At 43.3% G+C, this 22568-nt stretch overlaps 1 protein-coding gene across 1 annotated transcript in view; it reads right to left on the bottom strand.

The window, feature by feature from the left end:
• COL23A1 (collagen type XXIII alpha 1 chain) overlaps window positions 1-22568 on the bottom strand; it is a 184680-nt gene that overhangs the window by 42801 nt on the left and 119311 nt on the right. Inside the window, exons 2-4 of the mRNA XM_040603911.1 lie at window positions 11576-11620; window positions 4298-4305; window positions 431-457 (exon numbers count right to left, since the gene is read on the bottom strand). Coding sequence (XP_040459845.1) covers window positions 431-441 — 11 coding nt within the window. The 5' untranslated portion in view covers window positions 442-457; window positions 4298-4305; window positions 11576-11620. The remainder of the gene's footprint in view (window positions 1-430; window positions 458-4297; window positions 4306-11575; window positions 11621-22568) is intronic.

A 22568-nucleotide genomic window follows, 5' to 3' on the forward strand; every position in this document is an offset into this window, starting at 1 on the left:
GACCCTCTGCTCCCAGGCAAAGGGAGCAAGGGCAGAACGTTTGGAGATGGGCAAATAAGGACTTATCTCAACACCTGAAGCTTTTTCACCAGTGTCCCCAAATCTGGCCACCTGTAGCTGTGAGTGGGACAAAGCCCAAAGCCTTCACTAACTTTGCAGCCCAGTGAACTCTTAGGCAAGACTATGAATAATGCCATGAAAAAGCTCAAGTATTTCACCCCTACAAACATTAATGGACAATATTGCACAGGCTGCAGAGTTCTAGGGCTAAATCCCTCAAAAGGACTATCACTGATGAAGAAGGAGGGAAGAAAGGGTTGGGGAGAAGAGGCCAAGACAGGCAGAGAAAATAAAGTGTCATGGGAAAGACCGAGACAACCACGGAGTGCAGATTAGAAGAGAATAAAAATAAAAGGAATAGCAGAGTTACCGGGTAACCATCACGTCCTGACTGCCCCTGTGGTGGGGGAACAAGTGAGATAACAAGTCAGTCAATGCACCCATAGCAGCATGACAACACATAGAAGCAGGCAGGAGACTGGGCCATCGGCTCCCCAGCCAGTCCCTGGACTACACTCTCTCTAGAGAAACCTCTTGGGACAATTTTCTTATTAGAAAGGTCACCACCTATGGCATATTTTCCCCAAATTTTGATCTTGTGCTTCCCTTGAGCTACTTACCAAGGCTTTTGCCAACTCATGCCCATCCCTGCTGTCTGTGCTCAGTCTCAGCTGCCCCTGAAGCCAGGGATGTGCATGGCATACGTTAGATCCTGGCCATAACCCTACTCTGGGACACAGGTACCAAGAGGTACGGCAACACCTGGGTGCTGGGGAGACACCAGGGATGCTGTGGTACCGCTGAGCCAGCAGCTGGGACAGCCCGTCTGCCCAGGAGCAATCACTGGGCTTCTATTCCAGCACAGAATTCAATGAAGGTTTCCCCCTCTTAGATCCGCTGATCTCCTTGCAGGATACAGCTTTCCCAGCTCACCCCTAAGCTTTGCTTTAGTTGGCAACGAAGCAGAAAGAAAAGCTAATGCTACGGGAAAGACCTTACTTAAGTTGCTAGTAACACCTGCAACATCAGTGGAATAAAACACAACCCATTCAGGATATTTCACCTTTTCTGCTCTCCTCGGGGGGTTTCCAAAGGCGTTTACAGCTCGAGCTGCCGTTAAACATGCTGTGAGCTACAGCAGAGGACCCTGCTGCAAGCCAGACGTAAGGCAGATTCCCGGGAAGGAGCTGTTAAGTATTAGCTGGTACACAAGTAGGCAGTAAAGCGTGTATCTGGTACAGCAATGTCATCTGCTACCATAAACACAGGTTATGTCAGCATGCTGCGGATATGCAGTCAGATTCATACATTTCTTATGGCATGAAACGGCTCTGGCAGCCCCCTTCATACCACATACAGGGGTTCTCCCTTTTGCTAAGTGCCCCTGCAGCTTTTAAGGCCTCCTGCAGCACTACCGATCCATCCAGAAGCAACAGTGAATTCAACAACCACCTATTTAACAAATTACAGTCTCGGGATAAAGTGTACAGTGAGATTTTTATGGAGGCTTATGGCACTAGAGCACACACAGATAAATAGGAAACACTTGTAACTCCCAACCCTCACTCACTGGTGAGCTCCCCAGCCAGCATGCTAATACATAAAGTGTTTGTTAATATCTGGGACTGTAAATGTTTAATTACAGTCTGTGGTAAGTCTATCCTTCAATTGTAGAAATTTCCTACCCAGCATGTGATTTTAATACCCTCCAAAACAGAGGTTTTATAGCACATCTGAGCAGAATACCCCTTACTCACAGACAGGACGATCAATCATCCAACAGCCACAAATCCTGTACCACAAATTCTAATAATTTCATACACACAACTAGCTTATGACAGCCAAAAAATAAAATACCAGAACAACTGCTACTAGGGAACAACAGAACTGAGGATACAGTTTTAGCAGAGTGCAATGCTGTACATGTAAGATGTAATCGATTCCTTATGGCCAAAATCAAGAAACAGAAGAAACTAATAGACTTAAATACAGTACTGTTGAAATAAAATAATATTGTGGTTCTGTGGGTTCTAGGACACTTATTATATATTATGTTTAAGGAAGTCTCCGGCAAATGCTGCTTACTCTACAAATGCAGGATTTTTTTTTTTTTTTTAAATGAACTAACCCAGGAGTTGTCATTTGAAGAAGGGCAAGGGGAGAATTAAAAAAGAAGAAAAAAAAAAAAAAGTCTTGTTTGTGTTAAATCTCCCCTGTGCTCCGTTTGCAATTCAATATGCCGTGGGAACCAGGAAATGAAACCAACTAGAGACAAAGAAAAATTAATAGTGTACCATATGTTGCCTACGTCGAATCGCATACAATAAAAGTGAACAGACAGCACACGTGAGGAAGCGTAACCCAGCCAGCTGTGTGTGGGCTGATAACAGCCTCCGAGCTGGAGCAGAACTGAAACAGTTAAATAAATTCCATTTTAAGTAAGCCAAAGTACTTTAATCCAGAGGAAAACGTCCCTTAAAAGATGTATAAATGGAGTTTTAAATAGGCAGTATCCTCTTCATTTCTAACCTGCCACTGAGTGAGATTTTTTTTTTTTTTTTCAATAATTAAGCTAAACTACACTAATTGCAAAGAGGGGAAAAAACCCTGCAATTAGCAGGCAGAAGCCCTGTGGGGACCAGCCCTAGCACCCAAAAGGGCTCCCCAGCTGCACATGCCTGTGCTCAGCCTCGGATGCTCTCCATGAGCCCAGGATCTTGCCCGATGAAGTCAATGCCCAAGTCACTAATATTTCCAAAACCCACGGAGTCACTTCTATTGTGTGGGTTGGAGAGGCTGCGTTGCAGTTTTTAATTACAGAATATTTATAGAAAAGTGAATTTATTGACAATCTATGTTTCTGAACACAGACTATGAAAAAAAAATAAATCATTTGTTTGCATTTCTCAAGCCAGTCCTGGATTTATTGCTAATACTGGGTACAACTTATAGAGCAAATTCATTCAGATCTCCTGGAAGGATGGTTAAGCCAAAGCTGTTAAGTCTTAAATTTTCCCTATTAGCTCTTTCAAAACTTGGCCAAATAATAATTTTGCTCAACCCCCCCCTTAAGTCTTCACATTAAAAAACGGACTTGAAATAGAAGCAAAAATTCAACTGGCTGAAAGCCATTAACTGAACTCACATGCAGCACTGACAACCCCAGGAGAACCAAAGCCATGGTGCTGTGACAGCCCCCATGCTTCATGTGCATTTGCTTGTCACCTTTTGGCTTTTGAACTGATTTACAGAACTGGAAATTAATTAGTCCAGGAATATTTAGCAAATTCATTTTTCCTGAAACAATTGCTTTTCAGCCCGTTGAGGCTCTATAGGAAGAGGACTACGTGAAGAAACGTCTCTGTTAGCGCAACAATGGAGAAGGAAATGGCTGCAAACAGCCTGCACCTCTCCTCCTCCTCCTCTGGGGGAAGAAAGGTAGAAAACCAGAAGCACATAATATCTGTAATTTCTTTTTAAACAATCCCTTAGCAACTTGGAGGGCACAAATGAAACTTATTCTCACTCCAAACCCAGCAGGAGAACATCAGATTTGGACGTGGTGGTGGCACAGCCAAAGGCACGTCTGAACATTTGGAAGGAGGAGTTGACACATTTTCAACTATTACCCCTTCAAACAACAAATTCCCCATAAATTTTCTGGTTGCATTGGTAGGAATGCTCATTATTTTCTCCAAGACTTCAAAGAGAGAAGCAAGCAGGCTATGGCTTTCCCTCTAGCCCCCCTTGTGAGGCTACCAAATCTGTATTAAATGATGGAAACACAACAGATAAGAAAAGCAAGACAGAGCTTTAGAACCAATAAACCCACTAACACATTAAAATATTAGTACAGCACTCTTACTGCTAAATGGAAGTGTACTAAAGAACTCTTTAAAGGGAGTATTTTTACTAAATATCTTCTGGGTTTAACATTACTGGAAGTCCCTCTGGGCAGCAAGTTAAACATTTTAAAGTTTTTTTTCCCCCCTCTATTTGTCTACAGTCATGAAAAAAAAAACCAGCAGCATCTGGTACTCATTTTGCTTCCAGACACACCTCTACCAAAAAATGCTGCACTCTTGCAACAACACCGAAAGGCAGGGGAAGGGGGGGGGGGAAGGGGAAAGGGGGGGGGGAAGGGGAGGAAGGGAAGGAAGAAGAGGAAGCGGGGGGAAGGGGGGGGAAGGGGAAGCCTTAACTTTGTTGATCCAACAGTAAAATCCACGATACTTACTGCAGGTCCTGGAAAACAAAAGAAAAACAAAGAAAAAAGTCACTTAATTACAAAGAAGAAGTGTAATCTGACAAAACAGCACATAGCAGGAACCAAAACTAGAGCAGTTCAGTACTTTTCAGTTCAATTCCAATGTGATGACTTTTCAGATACACTTAACACCATCCACATCTCCTGTTACGGGGCCATCTCAGCCATGCTGCTGGCAGAGCAGTACTTACAGGCGGTGTAAAACCAGTCTTTTCCCATGTTTTCCCCAGTGTGACCCTGTTCCCTCTCCCCCCAACAAGACCTCAGGCATGTCACGAGCTATCGCCTGCCTTCAGGGCCTGGGGCATCACATGCAACTGCAGAGGAGCACCAGCAAAAAGCAGGCAGCACAGCTGGAATTTTATGAGCAAAAACGTGTTTTCACCATTGTTTTTCTTCAGATTATGCAGGAGGAGCTGGAAGTACGCTTGCAAAAGCCAAAGGAACAGCGCAGTGCCAGGGGCTACATTGCTACAGCTGCCACAGAGATGCCAAATGTTACTGTCATTTGGTCCTCCATCCCTTCCGGACCTCAAAACATGTCACACAACCCTGCAGTCCTGTGTCACCTCCACGTGGCCCCTGCTCGAGGGCTTTGTTGTGCTCAGAGGCAGCTGGCAGGCTGATGCACGGTACCTGAGATCTAGGGGGAAAATCCCTCATATCTACAATAAGATTTGGGTACCAGTGCCACAGTCTGAAGCTGTGATAATAGCAGCAGAAAAAAAAAAAAAATCCTAATACTCCCCTGCGGGGCAGGGGTCTTTGTTGCCTGCCACACCGATTTCTGCAGCTTTCCTGCTGCTCACCCAGGCTGGTGCTACACAGAGGTGAACACTGAGCTCCTGGTCTAACGCAATCCACATTTCACTCCTGTTCACAAGGCAGCCTATAGCTCTGTTTGGGGCTTCTTCATACTCCATTTCCTGCTTAATCAAACCCAGAAACTAATCACAATCAAAAAAAAAAAAAAAAAAAGTGGGAAAAATTACACTGGGGGGTTAGGGGGTGGAAAATCAGCTTGGTTCATCTTACATTAGTCAAAATACACAAGAAGGATATTTCAAGCTAATGGCATTCCAAGGTTTTTAAAATTTGTTTAAGAATCAAAACATTGAAAAGTTGAATAACCAACCAAATCCAAGAAACGCCTAAGCAGAAGGGCTGAAGGCAGGTAACAGCAGGCAGCACCATCTGCCAAGAATTAGCCTGTTACCCTGCGTTTGTCAGCTTAACACAGTCAGCTCCACACACAGCTGTGGCCAAGCACCTGGCCAGCACGGAGGGGAGGAGACAGTCTCCAAATCTCCCCCCATGCCCAGAAGCCTATTTTCCTTACCGCTAAAACTCACACAGGCTCTTAGCTTACTTTCCTTGGTTTAATTTCTCATGAATACAGAAGTCAATGCCTCTGCCAATTTATTAACTGAAAATCATGAACCTGATTTATTAACTCACTTATGCCAAACTAACCCACAAAAGCCCTTTTGTAGAAAAGTCAAAACTAAATCCCGAACAAGAAGTGGTCAGGAAATTATTTTAATATGGGATTTCAAACATGTACCAATTATAATCTCCTTGGAATTTGTTGCCTTTTTCCTTTCCTCAGCTACTGTTTTCTCCCAATGCGTGCACGCAAGCACTTCTTTAAAATGCTTTCCTCTCAAATACAGGAATCAAAGTTGGACGGTGGGCTCTCTATCTGCAACATGGGATGCTCTTCATCTGCATCAGTGGAGTTATGCTAATCTGTAGCTGTGCTGTTAGCCAAATGGGGCTAGATAAACCTTTATTAAGGCATAAAGTTAAACTTATTGAACCGATCTTTTCACCTCTCGAGACATAACTTTCCGGCTTGTTGAACGTGTTTTTCAAAAGCCTAACCACAAGACACTTGTTTCCTATGGAAGAAAGTCAAATATTTTGCAAGCCAACAATAAAGTTAATCACATACCCAGGGGCTGCCTCCCACCCAGTCGTCTCCTTGATGCGGGCACATTGCACAAGAGAGACACTTTCCAGAGAAATTTGCCAGAATTGACTGCTAATAATTTTGACTAGTGAGAATCAGTTTGATAGCTCCAAAGAAAGAATGAAACCACATAGAAATTCTTACTAGAATGAATAAAAGTTTGAGACAGCCTTTGCGTATTTAAAACTAACAAAATAACGTGGGGGCTTATTTCAGAAGGAAGAAAAGAAAGACAACCTGCAAACGCACAGGTTTTGGTCTACTATTACTGACCAAGGGAAACGTGCCAAGCTTTTCCATGATCTGCAGCATGTTACTGCTGTACTGCCGGGGGTGAACACCTAGTACCTGAGCCTGCAGGGGCCTGGAGATATTTGGAAACACCAAGAGATTCCGTAAGAACATGAGGAGTTGCGCTAGCAGGGGGTGAAAACAGAAACTAATTAAAAATAAGTGACCCAGATTTCCTGATTGACTAACATCAATGTTGTTTTGCGTATCCAAAGACCCAGCAGGTCACAGTGGCATCAGCCCCAGCAGTACACAAACATATGGGAAATGACAGGTCGCAGTCATTTATATCCAAGTATTTTTCCAGCTTGGGAATTTTGGGTTAAGCTAGCTTTTTGGTTTAATCTGCAAATCATTTATCATGCAAGCTTCCCTGCCATGACAGAAGAGAACACCAGGCAGGAGAAAAACAACCAGCCAGACATTTCCAACAGCTCAGGAAGAGTCAGAGGGGACTTTGCTGCTGCCTTTAATGGGCAAAGGACCCATCCCCAAGGTAGCACACATACACCTGTGGCCATCTGAAGCCATTAAAAAAAAAAACCAAACCCCACATACATACACATAAGTACCTATATAAACACATGTGTGTGTATTTATACACAGAGTACATGTATACATACACACAGAGTTATTAATCCAGGATGCTCTAAGGGGAGTAACTAAGTCATGGGAAGGAGGACAATTGCTACAGTCATAAGAAGTCTCAGAGATCAGCTCTGCATCAATCTGAAAAAGAGTATTTGTCACTGCCTGTTGACCTCAATAATTCCTTTCTGTGCCTCGGCGCTGGTGCGCACAGGGAATACATCCTCCTAGCAGAAAGGCTCGTTATTGAGAACAAATGCGGGACAGATTAGATTCTTCCTAAAGTTCAGAAGAAGCCAAAGCAGTCCCTGGGTACATGTATGCAACTCATCATGAGAAATACAGGGATCAATGAAAATCCCCAAATAAATACAAAGTTCTGCATGATTTACCCACACGCATGCATGCACACATGTGCTTACTGAGTAACAACTGTATATTTACACTTGTCCACACAATCACATGGCCAAGTGGTTTGAAAGGGTCTTAATGTGTAAAATATGGGGTTTAAGTACGTGTAGGGCTGGGAGAGAAATAAAGTTTCCCTGCATAGAAATTGCTTTGCTTTTGCTCCTTGAAAAAAGCTTTAGATTCTTCCCTGTTCCAAATCAGGACATTTCCGTTAAACAGAATAGCTGTAAGGAGGAAAAAAAATAAAAATAAAAGGCAAAAACCCCTTTGAATCAAAACTTTGTTAGAAGTTCAAATTAAAGAAACAGTTGTAGCATAATGTAAATTTGGAAACCAAAAGTTGTGGGGGGTGGGGCGGAAGACTTTTATCCCATTTCAACAATTTCAAAACATTTCCCCTACAAGTGTTTTTGAAATGGAAAAATTTTGTAAACAAAACTTTTACTGCCTGAAACAGCAATTTTGCCAAGTCAACATTTTCCAATGAAATAACACTTCACCAAAAAAATGCCTTTCCCGGCCTACCTGTAGGGGCGATTTGGAGGTTAAAAGGGCCAATATTTGTCCCTTTCTGCTGAAGGTGAAGCAAAGAGGTGCTGCCCGATGCTGCAGCAATTAGCTTTGGGTGTTTATGCCCCAAACCAGCTCTTGCTTCATGTGAAACCAAGACATCACCTCTGCAGAGACATACTCAGAAAATTCCCAGACTTAACATTTCAGGTGTATTTTCTCCTGTTTTTTGTTTTGTTTTTTTTTTTTTTTCTGGAGGGATTTTGAAGGTCAGGTCAGGTTTTGAATTAATCTTCAAGCCAGGGGAAGAAAGCAACATGCCATTGAGAAACACTAGTATCATCTCCCATCGTCTAGTTGTGCAGAGACTTTGAACCAAGACTTACACTAAATTCCCAAATCCTGGATCAGATTCATCCATCCTTCAGGAACACCCTGGTTTAGATCGATCTTTTAAAAAACATAAACGTAAAGCCCTGGGAAGGCTGTGCAGCCATACCCCATCCCGCTCACACAGCACCAGCTGGCAGCAAGAGGGGAAGTAAAATCTCCCAGGTCCCCTGCTAAAATCAGTGTTATTTCACAAACGCTCACTACAACAGTTGAACTGCATCCTCACTGGGACATATCACACTGAAAAAATAAGCTAACATGACATTAAACATGATTTTGCCTTTGGCATGGAAAAAGAACTGTATCTGAGATGTGCAGGCTGGCTGTCAGGACCAACCACAGCAACTAGCGCTGCAAAACCTTCCTTCCACCTCACGCTCAGAAAAGGCTGAAAGTCCCACATAAGGTTGTATTAAAGTGTGTTTTAAGTATTAAAGTGTGTTTTTCTTTTTATACACCAACTGTTTCCATGGGTGGGTGCACATGGGTCTTCAAGGCTGTGCTTGCTTCCTAGCTGTGCTAGGAACTGCTGATGCCCATGAGCAGGAATAAGGACGATGGGACCTATGCATCTATTTTTTTTCCTAGAAATGGTTTAAAAAGAATTTTTTTATGGTACGGTGTCTTTCTATGGTAGAGTATGGTTGTCTCTGTGTGCTTTTGGGATAACGAAAGAAACAGAACTGTTGGATTAATTTTTTTTTTTTCCTGAATCCATCACGGCAAAAGAAAAAAGTAAAATTCAGTCCTGGTTTAAATCAACAGGAGGGTGTGAGTTAGAAGGGACAGAATGATCTCTTAAAAGTTTCTCTGCTTGTTTCTAAGAGATATATATTGAAAGTTTCAATATGCATCAGAAAAAGTTTTTCCAACATGATCATTTCAACAATTGCCAGAAAAAATGCTCCCCTTGGCAGAGAAGAGACCAGAGCTGAGCCTTCTTGGCCCTCCAACAGCATTTGTCTGGAGGCTGTAAAGCTGTAACCACACAGGTTCCCTGGGGATGGACACTATCCTGCTACACAAACAGAGGTTTATTCACGTTTATCAGCTGTAGCAAAGGAACAAGGACCTGGTTTATGTGTGGTCAGGTTCTCAAACAAATATAGAAATATATATTCAAGCTATCTATGAAAACAAACATCTGGCAGCTCGGCCAAAACCAATATACAGAGGGACGTCTGCTCTCGCTGTTTCTAACTGCAGTGCAGCAGAGCAGTCCGCAGGGGCTGCATTGCATTGGATCGATTAACTGGTGTGCCCCAGCGCATGTTTGCTTGCCCACGGGTGGCTCCCTCACTCTCCTTGATTTGCCTCCACAACTGCAGAAAAGTTCAAAACAAGATCACAAGTTATTAATGACTGATATTTTTTGTTTGTTTGTTTTTATTCTATAAAGCTTGTTTTCCTGCTGGTCCTGCATTAACTTGCCGGCATCTTTCAGTTTCATCAGGGGGATGCTCAAGTGGCACTTGTGAAGGTGCCGCAGCATGAGGGCAAACGTCGCTTTTTAGAAGCTCCTGTGTGAAACAGGAGGGAGCAAAGGCCAAGGGCATGCTCAAGCTCAGTGAAACCTCCCAAAGTTTTGTACGGGCTAGAGAAACACCCTGGACAATGTTTACATCCATGCCTGCATACAAAAGCCAAATTCATTGGCTGACCTCACTTACTGCCCTTGGTTGAAGGCTGTACTCCACTGTGCTCCTTCAAAAGCCCTTAGCGATATTTTTAAAATGACAGACAGAAAAATAATCAAAGCTATCTGGTGGCTATTTCTACAGCCCAACTGCCAGGAAAACGGGATTTAATGAAGCTGGCTGGGATCCCTCACCATACCATCCACCCCCTCAGTGCAATACCCATCCCTTGGCCATGAGCAATCCCTCATGCTTTAGGAGCAGAAATATCTCAGAACACACATAGCGCACTGTGAAATACCATCAACAGAAGGGAAATGCCTGCCTGCCATGGAGATCACTCTATGGCCCACGGCACAACCCCCCCAAATTTCCTTTCCCTAGAGTTAAAAGAATTGATTACAATATTGGTGATCAGGAAGTTACGCTGCCCTTTTTGAAAGCCCAGCCACGTATTTGCTATAGCAACAGGCAGGAGAGAAACAGCCTCCTTGCTAAATGAAAACCTACCTGGTCCCCATTCATTCTCTCAATGTTCAAGAACCTAAGAGCTGAGGACTGTAAAATTTCATCCGCTGCTTTCCATCACGCAGAGGCAGTTGCAAACCCTGTGTGACTTTCTAGGTACGTTCTTTTGTCTGACTGTTTTCCTTAGAAAGAGCAATACCAACCCGCATCTCTCCCCTCTCCAACAGCACTTCAGCCCTAACAGCAAAATGTAAACAGCACTTCTCCCCAGCTGAAACAGGATCGGTGCTTTCCCACTTCACAAGACAGGAAAGAAAAAACAAAACCCACCAGATACCAAAATGACAGAGGCATTATTTGCCAAAATTGAACAGCTCAAACAAAAATCCTCAGCATGGTTGGTCTGCAGTTTCACAAAGTCTGAGGGCACACTCGGCACCCAGGGGATGCACCCAAGGCTGGTGGCTGAGGTGTGGGTACCCCTAACTCTGGAATGCAGGCACAGACAGACTATCCATCACACACGTGGGCCTGGCAGGCAATGTACGGACAAGAAGAAACAAGCCGGTGCATGCCTCCCATCTAGCACAGCTGCGGGGTTGCCGTATTTTTGTGCTAATTCAATGTCCCACTTCACTGTTGGATGGCATAATAACAGGTCTGAATGCTACAAGGGAGAAATGGAAAGACTGATAAAATATGCAATATCAGTGGGTGTTTTGAGTGGGAATTTTTTTGTTTTATTATTATTGGGTGATTGATTTTTTTTTTTTTTTGGGTGTTTGTTTGTTGGGTTTTTTTAAGGTTTTGCTTTGTTTTTTATAAAAACCTTTGTACCCAGCACGCAGGGGTATGGGAAGCCCCCATTCCGCAGCCCATTGGATTAAGGTGACCAGCACCATTATTGAAAGGCTCCCACACAGCTCAATGACACCCACAAGGCGCCCAGCGATGTCACTGGGAAAAGATGGTGCTTACCGGGTTCTCCGCGCCGGCCGGGCTTCCCCCGCCTCCCCGGAGGGCCTGCGGAGAGAGCAGAAGGTTAGCGATGCCCCACAGGCAGTGAGTTTGGAAGGGGACCTGCCACATGTCCTTCCCTTCGGATCTAAACCTCCCCATGTCTTCCCCCCTTTCGCAGCTACCAAAAAACCAGTAGGTTGCACATCTTGAATACCATTCCCCCTGCAAAAAATACATCGTTTTAATGAAAAAGCAGAGGCCAGGCTCCTAGGCAAGCTGGGAAGCAGGCTTGAAAGTTATTGGTGCTGCCCATGTAGCAGAAGGAACCAGGTCTTAAATGCTCTAAAATTCTGAAAAAAACCCCTTTGCAGAGCAGCTGGCAGCCCTGTGCAGTCCATGCATGCTGCAAATGGCTGTTACAATCTTGCAAATCACATTAGAACAAGGAACGGAAACCTTTTGCTACTAATCATTGTCTTAGTCAAGAAAACTTTCTGTGCCTAGATCTGATCACACATTTATAATTCCTGACCTATATTTCAAATATAAAAGTTGCTTGTATTCTAACCCTTCTGTGTAGCATTGTATTAAATATTTTTTTTTTTTTTCTTAAGCACAGATGCAGAACACTGCTGTAGCACATGTAGAGCATCCCAATCCCCAACAAAGGCATAACAGTGTCCTTCGTGCTGGTAGCTGCCGTGTTGCAGGCTCCCTGCTGCAGCAAGGCTTCCCTGCCCGGGAGCTGGCAGCATCCACACACCCGTGACATGCATGTTGCCAGATGGGAACAAAAAGCCACTTTTTGTAGCCTTTTGCAGGTCAGCCAGCTCAGGAGGAACATTTGCTGGGTGACAGCAACGTTAATGAAAAGCAAAAAGATCATTTTTTGTCTATGAAACTATGCTGCTCTCTCCCCTTTCTGTGCCCTTTTTCTTTAAGAGAAAAGCATGATAAACAAAAATCATTAAATATTTCTGCACTCCTCTCAAAACTTCCCCTGCTGTATAACATTTCTGTGCTCAAACATGTAATTGTGTCCCCAGCCATGGCCTGGAGTTCCTCTCCAAAGTCAGGATGAGCTGCACAGTGCCCACCCTCCCCAGCCCACCCACAGCCCCCGGCACAGCCCTGCCTGCACAGGGGCTCCCCCCCGCCTTGGGGGTGCACCTGGCAGCCAGAGCCTGGGGTGCCCTTGCAAGGGGCTGGTGGAAAATGTCTGTTGTAGCTCCCTAAACAACTTGCTCACCATTTCCTATGGGATAGAAAAAAAAAAAAAAAAAAATCTCGCCTGGAAATGTATTTTTAGCTGCCTCCTCAATTGCCTTAATTCTCAAAATCAGGTGGATGATTATACCACATTACACCCAGGAGGAATGTTTACTCCCTCCAGCCTGAAGTCAAGCTGCTCTGGAGAGGAACCACGACTCTGAGGAAGCACCTTTTCCAACCTTGGAGACAAGACTTAACGGAGTAATTAAAACTAATCTGCCTGTAGCACCCTCTTGGCTGGTTGTGGTGGCCTGACTGCCAGGCAGAGCCTGAGCCCCAGCAGGCTCCCACCGCACCCCCGTGCTGCTGTGAGCACCAGCCTTGTTTAATCCTTCCGTGTCCTTTGATAGACTCCTCCTGGGTGTGTTTAATCTAGAGTAATTTGCTCTGTAACAGCTTTGCTTTACCTCTTCTGCTAGTGGCAGTGAGAAAGCACAGGGTTTCTTAGGGAGGAGGAGATGTCCTAACGAAAGTGCAGGAGAGGGAGGCCAAGTTTTTAAACAAGTGACTAATGAGTTGGTAGCGATGCTTTCAGGCATTTAAAGGAGGACCGATATTGAAGGGCAAATACACGGAGCTCCCACATAAAGCCTAGGATGGAGCCTTTCAGTAGAGAACATTAGAAAACTGCGAGAAACCAAAGATTCTGTATAAAAAGGAATTTAATACTGGCTTTTTAATATTCTTTTTTAAATTTAAGAGATTTCTTAATACCTTGCATGCCAACAGTGAAAAACTGACTGGTGCCTACACTGGCACAGGTTGCCCAGAGAGGTGGTAGGTGCCACATTCTTGGAAACACTCATTGTCAGGTTGGACGGGGCTCTGAGCAACCTGATCTAGTTGAAGGTGCCGCTGCTCACTGCAGGGGGGCTGGTCTAGATGGCCTTTAAATGTCCCTTCCAACCCTAAGCATTCTATGATCTTGTAATTCTTTCCCTATAGTTTTCAAGGAAATCTGTAAGACGGGTGCAGCATGTGGAATTACAAGTATAGCATGCTTGTGGCAACCATGAGAGAAACCCAAGTTGAGAGAGGGAAGAAAACCAACCCTAAACCCCCATTCTTATCCATTTTACTTGCAGGTTTTATCTGAAAGCAATTTGGGCAAAAAAAAGGTAGTATCTTGGAAGCAACATCCAGAACCCTGCTGCTACCGCATAGCTGAATATGGCAACATCTCTTGAGGAGAAAAAAAATTAGCAGGGGTTAAAAGGAAATGCATCACATCCAGTATCCACTTTGGGCAAGACTTGGAAGTTGCAATCCTGTGATGCAGATGCGGGTGAGCGGAAGGACAAAGACCTCCTGGCTCCCCGCAGCAAGAGGACAGCATGCAGGAGTAACACGGGAGTCATTAATGCAACCTTGTCCTGTGCAGATGAAATTAGGCTTATGGTCTGCACGATTAGAAATTAATACTTTAGCAATTTCTAGCCTGTGCTGGGTGGCCAACTTTGGATACTGTTAGGAGAGCTGGGCATAAAGTAAGTCCATGCTACACGTCTTGTTTCCAACCCCTTTAAGAGACTACAAAGGAAATTAAGGAGGCCTGGGAATTTGTTTAAAGATAAATGTTCACTGTAAACTGTTACCTAATGACTCCATCTCTTAAGACCTTGCAGTTTGATACTTGTTCAATATAATTAAGATTTATGTTGCATTAATGTCAATTGGGTAATAGCCGAGCCTTTTCCTCTAACCATGCCAGTTCCGCTGTATCAGTTCTGGGAGTTCTTTATTTACATTGTTATGAAAGACAGTTTTGGAGAGGAGAACGAACACAAAGCATAAAACAATCTTTTTAAACAACTTGTCACATTCAAGCTAAACAGCCTTAATCCAGGGCATAATATGCAATTTCTGACACGGCCATAAACTTTACAGTAAGATGATAGATTTAGTAACCCAAAGACAAAGTATAAGAATGAAATATCTTGCTAGTTGGAAGCATTATGAGGAAGAGCTGATGGGTATATCTAAAGAATAGCTACTCAGAAACAAGGTAAAGAGTTCACAGTAAATAGACTCAATTGACTGTTCTGCTGGGTAGCAGCCACTTATGTCATCTACCGTGGGCGAGTAAATGAAATACTAAAAACCAACATCGCTTTATAGTTCATGTAAAATACTGTCAAAAGCCAAAACCACGTACTCGTCTACACTGTAGTAAATTAACCTTGTTTGAACTAATTTACCTATGGCAAATTGGGTAGCTGCAAATCGGGCTGCTCGATGGATGTTGTAATCCATCAACACCAGAAAAACAGGTCTGTGGCCCTACGTGTGTTCAATGTCTTTTTGCCCCTCGTAATTAAATCAGATCTGGCCCTTGAGCCACATTCCCAGGCTTGGGAGGCTGTATCACTGTCTCCTGTCCCTTCAGCTTGATAGGCAAATTGCTGCCTTACTCTTGGGTATAATAAGGTAAATCAATGTTCGTCAAGAGTAAAGCAAGTGTAAAATGCCAGCAAGAAAAAGAGCGTGAGACCACAGCTCACAAAACCTCACTGAAGATAGCTGATGCTTTTTAAACATTAAGCCACTGAGGCACATTTTTTTTTACCCAAGAACTTGTGGCACCAGGCTTGCGCTATCTTTTCACTTAAACTTCTACACATCACCCTTTCCCACTGAGCACATCTATACAGACATATGAACCCTAAACCTCTGCCCATCTCTTTCTTCAAGCCACATGCTGCTGAAGCTCTCAGGGACTCTTTTTGGGGTACGTTGATACAAAGAAGTAGCTGGGAACAAAATTCAAGCAAAAACCTTGGCCAAGTGAAATCAAGACTTATATCACTGGATATCTTTACATCAGAGGATTTTTTTTTTCCCCTTGCCCACAGTGAGCTGATCACATTGAATCCTCTGAATCGTAAACGTTGAGCTTACATTTAGTGCCTTACTTTCTAGATGAATTAATATCTAACTCTTTGTGCTCTGACATGGGATTAAGTTGTACACCATATTGGATGGTCTACCCACTCACGTGCTTGCAGGTTTTTTTTTCTTGTGAGCTTGAAACTGTTCAGATTCTGTTTCCTCATCTTCCCTCTTGGCATTTTTCAAGTTGCCTTCAATATATCAGTGTTTTTTCAGTTAAAAATGAATCAACCAGAAGAATAGCTTGAACAAATTGGTTGGTTCAGCCACTCTCAGAAAAGTGGAGATGATTTTTTTTTTTTCTTCATATGGCTTCACTTAGAAGGAAGGAGAACTTCGCAGCAGCGCACTGTGGGATCTGGTATTGAGCATGAGGAAACCGCGGCCCCGGTCTAGCTGGCTGTTCCTGCACAAAGGCCAATTTAATTTCTTGTTCCCTGGGGAAAAGGTTTATGGTTCATGGGCAGAAGTCAGGTTCTGCGATGCTTGCTCAGCTGATGCTCATCAGGTATTCAAGTCAGGCTGCGGGCTCCAAGACCGCAGATCTAAGATTAAACAGTTTTGGGTCACAACACTTTGCGTGAACCTTTTTGGCTTTGGATTCCAACGGACCCAAAGATTCAAAGCAAATACCAGACTCAGATTGGAAACATGCAGCACCTACAGCCTACAGAAGTTTTCCAAATAAAACAAGAAAAATAATATCTAGATTCATTTTAAATTTGGCCCAAGTGCCCCAAAGCTCTCTGAAATCCTGGGCTGTTTTATGTCAGTAAAAGAGCCACCCAGAAGGCAACCTCTGGTTGTTAGCTGAGGAAAGCTTCCTGCAGTTCAATATGTGACCCAGTTGCTTTCAAGACACAGAACAAGCAACAAACTGTTTTCCTCCTTATACCTCCGCACAGCCTTTCTGTGCAGAGATGCACACAAGCATCCTCCTCGCAATATGTCGGGCAGCTGTGCTCTACCTCGGGGAAGAGAATTCCTGCTCCAGGAACCACACTGAATTATTGCTGTATTTACTGGAATAATAAAGGGGCAGCATTTAACGTATGTTTTAGCTAAAGCACCCTCAAGACCTCAGCACTAAAGGTTTACAGCCTCAAACTCTTCTTTACCTGCAGTTGAGCTAAAATGAAAGAGATCCAGTGAGCGGATGGGATGAATGCACAGCTCGGGGAACACAGTCCTAAAGCATCCCAACAAGATGCAGCAGGGGAAATCTGAGTCCCAGATCTAACATCCTCCAGCACCAGTGAAACTGGCGCACAAAGTATATTAGCTGGAGGTGATATGTTTCAAGACCAAAAACAAATATAGGGTGTTTAAGTGTTTTTCTTAATTGTAGCCAACCGAGGCCCCTCTTACCCTGGATGGATGCTTGTTGCAAAAGAAAAAAAAATAAATATTCAAGCTCATTCAAATAGTGAGGTGATATATACACACATGCTGAAACCAAAGCGCTGATTCTGCTCCATTTAAAACAACTGAGATGGTGCTGCTTGCCCAGTACTCTAGATTCCCTCTCCCTCTTAAATCATTCCCCCACACACACACACACCCAGAGACAGTTTCTTCAAACAGTCAAGTGCATACAGCTCTTTTGTTTAGTCACCAGGGCATGAAGATAAACTGAATTTGAGATATAAATTAAGAAGTGACTGGAATAAAGCCACAATTGCACTTACATCAAACATGGGATTTTTTCCCTCGTGTTATGGCTGGTCTTACTCAGGCCATTTCCAGATAATACACTGGCACAGCTGCAGCACAGTGCAGAGCAGGAGCAGATGTATGCAATATACCCCACCCCACACCCCCTTTTATTTTTAAAACAAGAGGATGCATATTTTGGCAGCTGTGGGGGCTGCTACATGCAAGGTAGAAAGGTTTTCATGGTAGATTTCAGTTTCCCACATCTACACCAGGCAGCTGCTTCAGTATGAGTCCTGGACAGAGGCGGTAATGTTGAAAATCTTTCAGAAAGTGTCTGTGCACAAACACGCACATGGATTTGGTTTCACTTTTTTAATGAGAAAGTGACTATCTCTGTCCAGGACTCATACTGAAGTACAAGATGAGATACTACAGATACCACTATATGAGTACAAGAAGATACTACACACTTAAAACACCTAGAAAGGTTGGAAAAAACCTCATAAAGCAAGTCACAGTCATCTTTTCAGAGCCTTACCTGTCAGGCAAGTCAGGCGCAGTTTTATCAAATCTGGAAGATGAACACAGACTCCTTTTTCTGCTATGGCTAGAAAACTGTGTAGTGATAGAGCTGGGCAACAGAGGTGATGCCAAACTCACACTGGAGTCCTCCAGCAGCATTTGGCTGGAATTCATCACCCTTATAGCATCTTCAGCACTAGGTAACTTAAAGCATCCCTGCCTGGAACAGATGAGAAAACAGGTACCCTCAAGGTCTGCTTTCTCAGAACACATGTGTAAATTAGGCTTTTTCCTGCTCAAACGGTTGCTAACACAAAGTCACCTCAGGAAAGAAGCAAGAAGTAACCAGCAACCAGGTTGCCTGGAGCTGTTGAGCAGACCGAGATGAGTGTTGCTCTGCTTGAGTCCCTAAATTTGCCCCTGTGAAACACCAGCCTGTTTACAAACACGAGGAGCACATGCACCTATTGGGAGTGCCCCCACAGCATGAGACCGTTGTGTATTTCTTGCAGAAACATAATGATTTTCATTTTTCCAAGAACTGCAAGACACTTCTGTAAGGTAGGCATGATAATGAAGCACTTATTGCTTCCTTTGGTTTTCAGTTACAATCTCACATTTAAACAAGTTTGACATGTTGGATTACAAAATCTCTCGTGAAACATTCAGATCTGACACAAAGTACTTGTGTTTTGATGAACTGCATTTTTGGAGCATGGAAATACTCAAAGCTAATGCACATTATCTACAATCAGAATTAGCCATTCCAGAGTCAGGATCCCACAGCAGAAAAAAAAAAAAAAGTAGTAAAATTCTTCGTCATTTTCAAAATTCTATATGCAAAAACTGCAAGAGAAGAGAAACCAGCGAGTCGAGGCTGAGAGGCAGCTGAATAATGCTGTTCCTCGTGCATTCAGAAAAGATGCCAGTAACTAAAGACTAATGCGTACGCTTCCCTGTAAGCAGAGAATCACATACTTTGTATTTAGATGTTATTCTTACACACACACAGTTGTGGATGCAGTCTATGGTTAATGCCCATTTGGGCAGCATTTTCCACAGTTATTGTTTCTCAGCTTCCAAAAAAGGAGAGTGCAAGCTGCCATGTGCAAACCATAAAGCATCTGAGGGACGGGGCCAAGCCCATCCCAAAAGCAAGCCCACAACCATCACGCTAATATCACCAACAGATTTTGCTTCCATGTTACAAATCAAGTTTAACATAAAAATCAAAGTTTTCCTGTTTCAGAACTCATCCAACACTGCACGACTACATGTCACAGTTTCAGCATCTTTAAAAAAGCTGTTAAATTCTTTCTCCTGTGGTCTTCAAAAGAAAATTTTTTCTTCTGTTTAATCCTCTCTTCCCCTCAAGTTTTCTGCATGCAGAAGGCATTTCCTCTACCTCTAAGGACTACCTTGTTTTCTGCACATTGCCCCACAAGCAACATCATCTTTATAAATGAAGATGATCAGGAACAGCCTGTTAAACAAATACCACGTCTGCTTCTGGACTTGTTTCCGTAACCTTCATCTGCATTAACTCTTGACTAGGGCTCCACAGTGCCATATGCTTCAAAAGACAGAGCAAAAGCACATCTCAGTGAAGCAAAATGCACACAGCAAAATTCCTTCCACGTGGGATATACATGAGGAGAAAATGCCACAGCTACAGATATCTTCTGCTACACAACAGTACCAGCAAGCTACCACCAGCACACACACCTCCCAGTAGATACCACAGACCAAGGGAAACCCAGGGAATACAACACTGGGGATTTAAGTTTTGCTCCAAACCAACTCCAGCAGCCATTTGGTGTTTGTGTGCTCCTGGCCAAGTTCAGTATAAACAATAATTGATTTTGAAAACCTAATGCTATTATGTTGGCTTAGCTTCTGAAAAGCCTGCACTCTACAGTAATCCAACCAGGTGATGAGCAACAAGGTAGCATTGATGAAGCCTTGTAAGATGCAAGTAAAGGCTGTACCAAAACAACAACAATAAAAAATAATCATCATACTACTTTACCACAATGACAGCCGAGTCACACAAATATCTATAAACTACAGATACTAACACGGTTGGATACCCAATATAAAATATCCAGCAAAGCTACCGCTATCTTCAACAGAGTTAAGTGACAGAAGATGGATACAGGTGATGATGTGATTGTGAGGGTTTGGGAGGAGGATCGATGTGTGAATTCATACCGCCCTGGGTTATCCAACAAGAAGTCCGTCTAAGAAAGCAGACCATTTGCTAGCAGCCAGTTGCCGACACAAGAAGAAGAGAGAAAATAAAGTCCTCTCTCGCATACGACGTGACCCTTCCCTTGGCATAGCTGTTTAAGGGGCTCCTTGAGGCAGGATGGGCCATATGGCTTCAGGACACTGCATCCCACCCACCGCTCTGCACCACGTGGGATCCAGAAGCATGAACACGTACAGTTATCTCTGAAGCCAGGTTACAACGACTGATGGTTTTGGAAGAGGATTTTGCAAGATGAGCTATGCTGCACCACAGACTAGGACATTAGATGATTACTGACACTGTGTTATTCAATTTACTGTTTGCGCCAGTCATAACACACAAGAGAAATGATCTTTTTGACAATGTAATTTAAAGGAAACATGATTCAGCCGTCAGGAACTCTACTGTCCCAGTAAACGTATCAGTAGAACAACGCTGGGAGAGGTACTCTGAGCAATGCCGTTAAAATGTTGCAGCACACAGGAAAGGGCTATTACTCACATTACAGTGACCTTGCAGAGGCTGGGATTTGTCTGAGGATGGTGGCAACAGATGCACAATGATGCTGTTCACTGCCAGGAAAATGTCTTCTCACTGGGCTTTGGTGGGATGGAAGAGCAACCAGAAGAAACACAGGTAGCAGCACCATGTAAATTGTGTGGGTGATCTAATACGTTCAGGAGACAGACCAGATTACTTCAGGAATTTTTTCCCCATTTTCTTTGCACACAAATTTTTATGCCATGCTTATCACATCAATGCACCGAAACTCTTTAAACCTGTAGTTATTTTTTGAGGTAGAAAAAAAAATCTCAATAACAAACGTCTAAATACAATACATATATGCTCACTTTAAGTTTCTATTAAAAAAGACCATTTCTTTAGAACAAGCATGTAAATCCTGTGAGGCTGGGGTGGCTCTGAGATCTCCCTGGGTCCCAGCCAAGGCAGTCACCACCACAGGAAAGGACATGGCATTTCTTGGCCACAGGGTTCTTCTCCTCCCTTCTGCTAATACAGTTGAAATAAATCCTACAGGAACTTAACCACTCACTGTACGCTCAGAGCACAATTCAAATTCTTTGGAAATTAAAACCTTTTGTGAAAGGGCAAGTGCACAAGAGTGTATCTGAGAGATACAGCCTATGCCCAACAGGGTTGTAGAAGTATTCCACCTTTCCCATACAGCTAGGGAAGTTCCTTTCTTGGCAATTTGACTTTTTTTTCCCCCCCCAAAGCATGAAAATTATTGGTCTAAGTTTAAACAGTACTGGCCACAATGTTTTGTAGTTATTTAAACGTTCCCTCCATCCTCCCAATAATGTACAAGTGTGGTTGTACAGGGGAGGAACTGGACAACTGAAAAAAAACTATAATCAACTGCCCCACATATAGTAGCTTCTGGTCACCTCCCACATTTAGAAGCATCTCAAGTAATTAAAAACCTTCACCGAAGTCATCTGGGGATGTCTGCCTTGTCCCAGATTAAGCTTTTTCCTAGGGACTGGGGGAAGCTTTGATGCCAAAAGGCTTAGTTACAGCTAACGCTCCACCAAGGCCCAGCTCTGGGCGTGGGTCTCCAGTTCAGGCTCTGGTGGCGTCTCTGGCAGCCCCTGGGAAGAGATTTCACATGGTGGCAGGGTGACCCAGGGAAAGCCTGGGGAGCAGCTGATAAGCACAGCAACATGAATGAAAGGAAAAAAAAGAACCAAATAAATCAAAAGCCAATTATACTAATAGCCAAATAAAGAGTCTTCAGGTATATTAAAATACCCCCATACATCATGCCCGACTAGCCTTACAAGGAGGTATTTTCCTCCTTGAGATATATCCTGGAGGACTGGAGGTGAGAAGTAGAACGTCAACCTCTTGGAGGCTTCCCACATCAGGGTTGAAATTATAATGGAAAAAAAATGTCAAATAAAATTATTTCACTCCCAGAGCAGCAGAAACAATGTACTTTGTTCTCACAAATTGGGACCAGGTAGGTTGGCACAAGGTCATTGGCAAAGAAACAATTTAGCTTCAAATTTGAGACCAGAGCAATAGCGTTAGATCACTTACTCAGACTTAAGTTGCGAGCAGCTGTTTGGCTTTTATTTCACACAAAAGCTTATACTGTAAAAGGAATTCCTGGCCCCTGTTCAAATGCTATATTTGCTCCTAAGCAGTGTTTCTCATTTTAGTCCTGATAATGCAATGAAATCAGTGATGAAAAATTTTTACAGAAGAGATGCAGAGGAAAAAAAAAGGTTTTTTTCTTTGTTTTTTTTTTTAAAGACTTTGGGTTTGTTGTGTGTTGAAATGCAATATTTAGACCTGGAGTTTTCACCATGCTGAAAATTTAATCACCAAACTTTTTATTTTAACTGGGCATATAATTAAAAGTACAACCATCATCTCTCCCTGACGACCCTGGGC

The sequence above is a fragment of the Falco naumanni genome, chromosome 8 (genome assembly GCF_017639655.2).
Source record: "Falco naumanni isolate bFalNau1 chromosome 8, bFalNau1.pat, whole genome shotgun sequence".
Lineage (NCBI taxonomy): Eukaryota > Metazoa > Chordata > Aves > Falconiformes > Falconidae > Falco > Falco naumanni.